At 35.4% G+C, this 9,812-nt stretch overlaps 1 protein-coding gene across 1 annotated transcript; it reads left to right on the top strand.

Annotated features, from left to right (window-relative positions):
- Nucleotides 1–4,927: 4,927 nt before the first annotated feature.
- Nucleotides 4,928–9,019, top strand: LOC148209572 (uncharacterized). Its single transcript, XM_088127101.1, has 3 exons — nt 4,928–5,712; nt 5,803–5,841; nt 7,166–9,019. Exon 3 carries the CDS (start codon nt 8,201–8,203, stop codon nt 8,864–8,866), a length of 666 nt encoding a protein of 221 aa, XP_087983227.1. The 5' UTR covers nt 4,928–5,712; nt 5,803–5,841; nt 7,166–8,200; the 3' UTR covers nt 8,867–9,019.
- Nucleotides 9,020–9,812: the final 793 nt, after the last annotated feature.

Below are 9,812 nucleotides of genomic sequence, written 5' to 3'. Positions count from 1 at the left end.
TCGGGATCCGTACCTGTGAAGATGGGCATCTCCACCTTCTTGAATTTGTTGCGGTCATACCCTGGTTCATGGATTTGGATGATCCTTGTCGGATCGTCTGGTTGCTTGTTCTTCTGTAATGAAGACTCTCCCAACTGCGACATCGTCAAAGTCGCCCCGCCGGTGACGTCTGCCATAAAACTCTCTAACATCATCTGGGTCCTGGTACTGATTTTTTGTTGTTCATCCATCTTCCCGCACAGAGCAGCGATAGTTCCTTTGAGATCGACGATCTCCTTCTCCGTTGCCTCGCACCTTGTCTCTAGTTCTCTCACTGTCATCTTCCTACCAATTCCCTAGTATCGAGTTGCTCTGATACCAATTTGTGAGGTATTATACTCACTTTTGGAATGTATATTCAGAGAAACAAGCCGGAAGGCGATACAAGCACCCCACCAATTCGAGAGGGTGGGTGTTCTCTCCAAAACCGCTACTGAGCACTCATTTTTCGATGATCCTCCCCTCACTCCCAGACCTCCTTTTCTAATCCCCGTACCGTTCTCTTCCTGGGACCCACTCTCCCAAAACCGTTATTTCTTTCCCTTCGTATAAGTCACTCGATTGCCCCTACACAATCCCCTTTCTACCCCTTCTATAATATGTTTTCTCAATCGGAGGCCTAACAAAATCTCAAACTGTAATGTTGAATGATGAGAATTTTTTATTGGGGTTGCAAGTAATCACTGCATTGCAAGGTCACAGTCTAGAGAAGTTCATTGATCTTTGTTGGGAATGACAAATATTAAAAACTTTTGCTGTCCCACATCGGAAGAATAGCCTTTGAGAAGTTGGTTTATAAGCATTGACTCGGTATTGGACTTATAAACTTAGTGTGAGGCAAGCCAAGACCATAGCCCACAAGCGCACCGCAAAAATGTAGACGTTGGAGAGATTTATTATTATTATTATAATATAATTGTTGCTTTTTTCGAACTAAATTTCCACCTTTTATTCTTAATCATTAAGATCCAATGACCCAAATTGATTTTAGTTTCAAATAATTTTTTACACTTTTTCCTTTCTTATTTAATCAAGTCTCCACTCCCAAATTTTACTACAACAATTTTTATTATTTCTCAATTATCCATGATTCATGATTGCTTTCTCCAAGCTCTCAAATGTACTTCCATTTTAATTATTGTGAGAGATTTTCTTATCGTGAGGGACAAGTTATTTGTGATCTAAAATTTGTAAATCTACTATATTTTGTGTGTGAAAAATCTTAATTTCCCTACTTATTTGGGTTTCATTCTTGAAACCGGTAAAAAAGAAGGGAGTGTGGTTTTGATCTTTGTCTCGTGAAAAAGGTTGGGTTTAATTCTAGATCCCGTAAAAAGAGCGGTTTATAATGTTTAATCTTGATCCCGTAAAAGGACTGGTTTTAGGATCTTAAACTCGTAAAAGGATCGTATTTAGTAAAAAATCTCGAGAGGTGCACAAGGAGTGGGGTAGGCCGGGGGTTGGCCGAATCACTATAAATATCTTGGGTAACATCTTCTCTATCTCTATACTTTTTATTTATTGTAATTTATTTTCTAACATTTCTTTTATTGCAAATATATGTTGCGCTCATCTTGAATATTTATTTTATGATAAGTATAAATTATGCATAAATTGTTTTTACTTACAAAGTTTACTTAGTTATTTGGTTTGTGCTTAAATTTGAAAAAGTTTGACAGATTGATGTTCAACAATATTCATCCCCTCTAGTGTTGCCATACAGATCCAACAATTGGTATCAGAGGGGTTGCTCTTTTTCGAGTAAAAAATATATTTAAAAAATTATTTTGTTTGATATCTATTGTTTGAGTTTCTCTCCAACAAATGATATTGTAATAAGATTGCTTGTATTTGAAAATTTTATTTCAAATATTCTGTTGAAAATTATTTGTTAAAATTTTGAAATTATCTTTGAAAATAATTTTTGAAAAAATTTCAAATCTGAGTTGTTAGAGCATTATGACAAATTTTGTGGTAAATGAAATTGTTGAAAGTCAATCTCCCTCTAGACATCCTTTCTTTGATGGCTTAAATTATGCATATTGGAAAAACTATAATGAAAATTTATTTGCAGTCTTATTGACTTTAATTTGTGGTTAATTGTTGCTAAATGTCCTTTTATTCACACGAAGAAAGTTGATGATGAAGAGGTGCCTCTAATGAGAATAATAATGTAGATGATGAAGAAATTACAAATATGTGCTTTATGACTTTTGGAAATGAAGAAGAGGACAAGAATGAGCTAAATCTTGAAAACCTCCTTATGATGAGCTTATGAATGCATATGAGGAAATTAGAATTGAATTTGATAGTCAAAATATTTAGCTCTAAAAAAGAAATATTCTAGCATGTTTAATGACATTAAATCTTTAGAAAATGAAATAGGTGCTTTAAATATTGAAAATAATTCTTTGGACGAACAAAATGCATGCTTGAAAAGTAATGTCAATGATGTTGTAAAACATCATGTAATTGAAATTTCATATGATGAGGAGAAGTTTGCTTTATTAGATAAAATTAAATTCCTCGAGCATGACATTTTTTATAGAGATGAACTTGTTAAAGCTCTTAGAGAAAAAGAGTAAGAAATTGACAATAAGTGCAAAAAGTATTAGATAAAATTATTAACATTGGCAAATTCTGTTATGATAAAAAAGATTAGGTTACGTTAATGAAAGTTCTATTCCATCTACTTCAAAAATAATTTTTTTTGTGAAAGCCTCATCTATTATGCATAATGAAAATTTACCAAATGTTGTGTCAAAGTGTGATATGCATAAGCATGATGTACCTAAATTTATGCCTAATCATTTTCGTGCTAAATTTAAATTTATGCATAATGTTAAATTTGTGTCTCCATGTCATTATCGTGGAGTTAAAATCATATTAGACCAAATTGCTATAAATTGAAAAATGCTCCTAATTATTATGCAAAAAGAAATATCTCCCACAGACCAAAATCTTTACATGCTTATAGAAAAAGTTCTTTTGTGAAAAAGAATGTGCATAAATTTCTTGTAAAAGAAAAAATTCATGCATAATATCTTGTGTTTTTCTTGTGGCAAATTTGGATATAAATCTTATGCTTGTTATTTGTTCAAATTGAATGTTATGAAAAATGGAACTAAAAAGAAATGAGTTCCAAAAGTTAATTTTACTAGCCTATATGGACCAAAATTCAAAAAATTTGAATGCTTGCTTGGTTGAAAAATGAATTTATCACAAAGGCAACCATATAGCTCTCTTTTAGTGCTTTCAAATGGAAAATCACCTCATTCGGTAACTTTGTTTATTTCAAAATGAGCATTGAAGATCTTTTTTAAAAAAATATTATTATGATATTTCTTTGACGATTATTTTGAAGTATCGACTTTTTTGTGGAATGATTATTTTTGAATTTTTCGAATGTTATAATGATGTTGAAGAAATTATTTGATTGTTTGAAATTTATGAAAAACCTATATATTTAATAATATTTTGATACTTGAAATTAATGGTTGAATTCTTTTTTATAAGGAGAGTTCTAATAGCTTATTTGTTTAATTTCTTGAATCCCTATTTGTTAATTAGTAGAATTGTTTGCTTTCATTGTTTAAAATTGTTTACAAATTGATTTATTTTTTTTTTTCTCAACAAATTGATTTATTCTTTTCAACAATTGGTATATCTTTGGTACATTTTTTTAACTATTGGTATAATTGGATGGAAATTGATATATCATTGATTGGAACAAATTTGGTATCTTGTTTAAGTCATTATCTTGAGTTTCTTGTTGGATTTAAAGGCGTGAAAGAAAGTGTAAGAAACTTATTCACATATACGTTGTGAATATGTTTGTGGTTTTGTTTCTTTTAATATTAAATTTGGAGTTATTTATTTAAATGGAAAAGTTGTTTCTTTATTTTGTTAATTTGTAACTTTATATATGTTAAATTTACACATGTAACATATGAAAAAAGGTTACGTATGTGTTTAATTTTGTGTGATAGGTTACATGTTTGGACAACTATATATAGTTGTGTTTCCTTCATTTTGAGATATCCAAGCATACCTTAATTGAGTATTTTCCTCCTATCACAAAAATTCTCTATTCTTTTTGAGTTCTTGTTCTTGTTTGTGTTGAGAGCAAGTGTCTAAGAGTTCTACCAGATCCGAGTAGATTGAGGTTGCAGTTCTGTAGGAGTTAGTCGTTGTATCCTGATGAGACGATCGCAGTAGTCTGCTAGCAACTTGTGTAGAGCAAATAATTGTCTTTAAGTCAGTGCTATTGAAGCGTGCCTTGACTATATTTATCAAGTTTGGTGTTTGTCAAGTCATTCGAATTTGTATCCTTTGTAGCTAGTTACTTGTAAATTGTTGCTAGTGTTATTTAGTTTACATATACAACGTGTATTTACCCAACAATCTGAAGACAATTAACTGATGGCTGCTGTAATGCCCCGCGTTCTCTGACTCGTTTATTTTAAGAGATAAATAGTGTCTTTGGATTTTTCCCTAAGCTGATAACTTTAATTCTTGGATTTTATAATTTTGAAATTCTAATTTTTGGCTAAATTAGAATTAAGTTTAATTTCATTGGATTAAGATAATTTAAGTTCTCGACCTGTATAGGAGATTTTTTAGTTAAATCTTAAATTCACGGGTTTTAGGATTTTTTTTCCTAAATTCTACTTTTTCTGTGGATTATTATTCTTGGGCTTTAGAGTTTCAATTAACTATTTTATTTCGGGTTGTTGTGGGTTTTATTTGATTTCTAAAGTATAATTATTGGGCTTATTGTTTTGGGCCATTGTGTTATCTAGTTGGGCCTCCTTTAAGAATAAGGGATTGGGCTTTTAGTTTTTAAAAGAAAAAGAATGTAAATTAAAACAAAAATAAAGGAAAGGAAACCCTAAGCTACCCCACATCTCTTTCTTCTCCATTTGTTTCAGCCGCCCCCCTCTCTTTGTTTTCTTCGGCGAGGTAGCGGCGGCGATCGGCATCACAGGCAATGGCAGCAGACGGCGTCACCGACAGCAGTGTTTTTGGTAGTGTTTTTCTTCATTCCGGCGATATTCGACCCTTACCCACACCTATCCGAACTAGATCTAAGCTACCCACATATAAGTGAAGTCGTTTTGTGGTAGCGGACAGCAAAACAAAGTCGTTGGAAGTCGTTTCGGCGCGTTCCTCTACTGCAAAACGTGGACAGCAGCAGTTTCGTGGTGTTTGGTGCTTAACCACACCCGTTCGAAGACCGATTTACGTTACCCATCCTTGCTCGAGTTAGATAAGAGTTACCCACACCTAAACGAAGTCGTTTTGTAGTAACGGATAGCAAAACGAAGTCGTTGGAAGTTGTTTCGATGCGTTCCTCTGCTGCAAAACGTGGACAGCAGTAGTTTCATGGTGTTTGGTCCTTATCCACACCCGTTCGAAGCCTGATTTACGTTACCCACCCTTGCTCGAGTTAGATAAGAGTTACCCACACCTAAGCGAAGTCGTTTTGTAGTAACGGATAGCAAAACGAAGTCGTTGTAAGTTGTTTCGACGCGTTCCTCTGCTGCAAAACGTGGACAGCAGCAGTTTTGTGGTGTTTGGCACTTACCCACACCCGTTTGAAACCCGATCTACGTTACCCACCCTTGCTCGAGTTAGATGAGTTACCCCCCCTCAAACGAAATCGTTTTTGTGGTAACGGACCTTTCGAACCATCCTTATAACTGATTTTTATGACTGAAACTGTCTTCTTGACATGCTGTTTTTTTTTGTTTAAATGCCTAGGTGCCGAATCAACCGAAGAATTAGGAACATTGAGAGTGTGTAAGTAGTTCTTACTCGGGGGATGTTTGTTGTATGAATATGTATGAATTGTTTGGTGCTTTCGGTGTGTTTATTATTTATTAATATGTAAGTTGATTGTGTCTTAGTGAATATTGGCTAATGATTTAACTAGTTGAATGAAATCATGTTGGTTCTGGTTGTTTATAATTGATTTGCTTTGCATTGTTGGATTTGATGCTTAGTGGGATTTCTGAAAGCATTATGGATTATGAATGGTTTTATCGTTGTATGGTTGTGTTCATAAAAGCATAATGAAATAATATGAGAGAAATCTGTTGTGTTGCGCATGCATGTAGACATGTGATCTCATTTTTAGCTTACTGTTTTTTGTTCTGGAAGCATGCTGGTTTTATTGTGAGTTGAGTGCTGCATGGGTTATGGCCTAGAAAGTATGTAGTAGGACTCTGGTGAGAGTTTCGGGATGTAATACAGTAAATGGAGAACTAACAGGGCCAAAAAAGCTGGCACGTCACAAGTTGGGTATCGAGGCTCCAGGTGCAAGTCGAGGATCGATACCCCAACTTGGTAGAGATGAGTGTCGAGGCTTCAGGTACAAAGGGTCGGGGGTCGGCACAGTGATTCTATTTTGTTGAATTAGTATTGGGTCTTAACATGGTGGCGGTCAAGGACCAATACGTTGAGTAGTCGTCGATACCTTGGGGATAAATGTCAAGGGTCGATGCACAGTTTGAAGCCTTGGGGATAAATGGCAAGGTCGAACGCCAAGCCTCTGTAGATGAGTGTCGGGCCTTGGGGATAAATGGCAAGGGCCAATACGATTCGAGGAGTTAGACTTGGAGGACTAATATAATGTGATGCACAGTTTGAAGCCTTGGGGATAAATGGCAAGGGCCGATACTATTTGAGGAGTTAGACTTGGAGGACTAACATAGTGTGATAGGTTAGGAGTTGCTTGGAGGCTACGGACCATTACGTTTGGTAGTAGTTGAGGCCTTGGGGATAAATGTCAAGGTCCAACGTCGAGTACCGTGGAGAAGTGTGGATGTCTTGGCTATGCGAGGTCAGGGGTAGATTCGACTTGAAGGAGTAAGTCTTGGAGAAACTAGGAAAGAGAATTAGTGAGTTTAGATGTAAGGATGAGTTTGACATGCATGATGCATGTTTAGTTAAACTTATGCATAAACTGCTTCTTTTAATATGTTTCTTTTTACTTAAAGCTTGAAGTTATTGATAAGCATGATGTGTGGATTCTTTGCATAGCATGTTGTTTGTGCGTGACCCTTCAAATATGTAATGCTTACTGGGTACCGTGGGTGTACTCACCCCTTATTTTTCTCACTAGACTTTATAGGTAACAGGGTTACTCTTTGGAATGGTGGTGGCGAGGAGGAGGCTTGATTGGAAAGACCATTAGCTGTGCTGCGTGTATTTAATTCTTTTAGTTAGGATAGTTGCAGTTATTTCATCTTGTAGTTGAGTTGTTAGTGGTTGGTTTTGTTTAGTTTTATGGTTTAAAGGATGTTTTAAGGTGGTCAATTCATTATTTTTTTTAGAACATTAATTTTGTTAGCTTCTTGAACTCTAGGACTGTAATCTTCTTTGGATACTTATGAATACATTTGTTTAAGTTGATCGAACTTGAGTTAGCTTTTGCTTCGTTGCCATTCGAGATGTTAATTTTGATTTAGTGGATGGTTTATGATTAGTAAAGGTTTCCTTAAGGAGTTTGGATAATGTGAAGTTGGTAATTAAATGGATTATCTGTAAAGGATTTGAGTTTCTCTTAAATCTTTAGTGTTGTTGTTTTGATTGTTCAAGCTCTCGTGAGTATTGAATCAGAGTAGCACAGAAGAAGCATAGTAGTTTTATTGTTTAGTCTTGTTGTGAAGATAATTTTCTTGTTTAAGTGAAAATTTTAGGTAGTCTTAGTAACGGTCCCCGTTTGGAAATGTTGAGAATTCTGGGGCGTTACAGCTGCAAACACTTCTGCTAACGCTCCTTCAATGATGGGATCGACCATTGTCAAATCTCATGCTGAAAAACCAGAGAAGTTCATGGGAGAAAACTTCAAAAGATGGCAACAGAAGATGATCTTCTACCTCACCACCTTGAATCTTGCTCACATCTTAAAGGAGGTATGCCCAACTACTCCGCTAGAAGCAATCACTCTTGAAACTGAAGTGCCAAGCAAGCATGGTTGCATTCAGACTTTCTATGTCGCAACTACATTCTGAGTTGCCTAGATGACACCTTGTATAATGTCTACTGCAATGCCTTTAATACTTCAAGGCAATTGTGGGAGGCATTAGACAAGAAGTATAAGTTGGAAGATGCTGGTACTAAGAAATTCCTTGTTGGAAAGTTCTTAGATTACAAAATGGTTGATACCAAGTTGGTAGTCAATCAGTTAGAAGAATTGCAAATTATCATTAGTGATTTGCAAAGTGAAGGATTGATCATTAATGAACCATTCCAAGTTGCTGCTGTGATTGAGAAATTGCCTCCTGCTTGGAGAGAATTCAAATGTTATCTCAAACACAAGCGAAAGGAGTTGTCCATGAAGAATCTTACTATGAAACTCCGCATTGAAGAGGACAACAGAAAGGGAGACAAAGAGCCACGTAAAGTTGAAGCTAATGCACATATTGCTGAAGCTTCAAGGCGTCATCCGAAAAAAAATCAATCCAAGACAAAGAATGTGAATTTTGGGCCAAGGAATGACGCTAACAAGCGCATTCGTGCAATCTGCTGGGTTTGTGGCAAAAGTGGCCATATAGCTACAAATTGTAGACACAAGAAGGAACAAAGCTCCAACAACCAGGCCAACACTATTGAAGATGACAATTTAATTGCTGTCATCTCTGAGGTAAATATGGCATCTGACACCAAAGGCTGGTGGATTGATACTGGTGCTACTAGGCACGTCTGTGGGGACAAATCACTGTTCACCACTTATGAGAAGCTAGATGACAGTGATAAACTGTACATGGGAAATGCTTCAACAACTTCAGTGGAAGGCAGAGGAAAAGTCTTGCTGAAATAGACTTCTGTAAAGATACTTACCCTCACTGATGTGTGGCATGTGCCAGAGATTCGAAAGAATCTTGTGTCAGGAACTCTACGAAACAAAAATGGGTTTAAGCTTGTATTTGAGTCAGATAAATTTATTCTTACTAAGGGGGGTATGTATGTGGGAAGGGGCTATCTGAATGATGACATGTTTAAATTGAATGTACAGGCACAAGTGCCCAAGAATAATAATAATAATAACAACTCTTCTGCTTATATTGTTGAGTTGTGTGATGTATGACATTCTAGGTTAAGGCATGTCAATTATCATTCTTTACAAAGAATGGTAAGTTTAGGACTGTTGCCTAACTTTAACATTGATAATAGACACAAATGTGAAGTTTGTGTTCAATCAAAGTTTTCTAGAAAGTCATTTTCATCTGTGGAAAAAAGTAATGAGTTACTTGATTTAATCCACAGTGATGTATGTGATTTGAAAGGTACTCCCACAAGGGTTGGTAAAAGATACTTTGTCACATTCATTGATGATTGTAGTAAATATTGTTATCTATATTTATTACATAGTAATAATGAGACCTTCGATGTTTTCAAAACATATAAGGCAGAAGTTGAAAATCAACTTGAGAGGAAAATAAAGGTGCTTAGATTAGATAGAGGTGGTGAATATGAATCATCATCACTTTCTGAATTTTGTGAAGTTAATGGTATAATTCATCAAACTACGGCACCTTATACACCACAACAAAATGGTGCAGCTGAAAGAAATAATCGAACTTTAAAAGACATGGTCAATTGCATGTTAAATAGTTCAGGTTTACCCTATAATTTGTGGGGGGAGGCTTTGCTTACAGCAAATTTTATCTTAAATAAAATTCCACATAAGAAGACTAATAAGTCGCCTTATAAAGTGTGGAAAAAGAAGTTACCCTTGTATAAAATACTGAAAGTGTGGGGGTGTT

Source organism: Momordica charantia (genome assembly GCF_013281855.1).
Source record: "Momordica charantia cultivar OHB3-1 chromosome 8 unlocalized genomic scaffold, Mcharantia_2.0 BLBB01000008.1, whole genome shotgun sequence".
Lineage (NCBI taxonomy): Eukaryota > Viridiplantae > Streptophyta > Magnoliopsida > Cucurbitales > Cucurbitaceae > Momordica > Momordica charantia.
Note: the sequence above shows the minus strand (reverse complement) of the source record. Positions and strands in the feature narration are given on the sequence as shown.

Excerpts from the sequence above, each read along its gene's own strand:
- LOC148209572 (XM_088127101.1), top strand. The coding sequence starts at position 8,201 with ATGGTTGATACCAAGTTGGTAGTCAATCAGTTAGAAGAATTGCAAATT.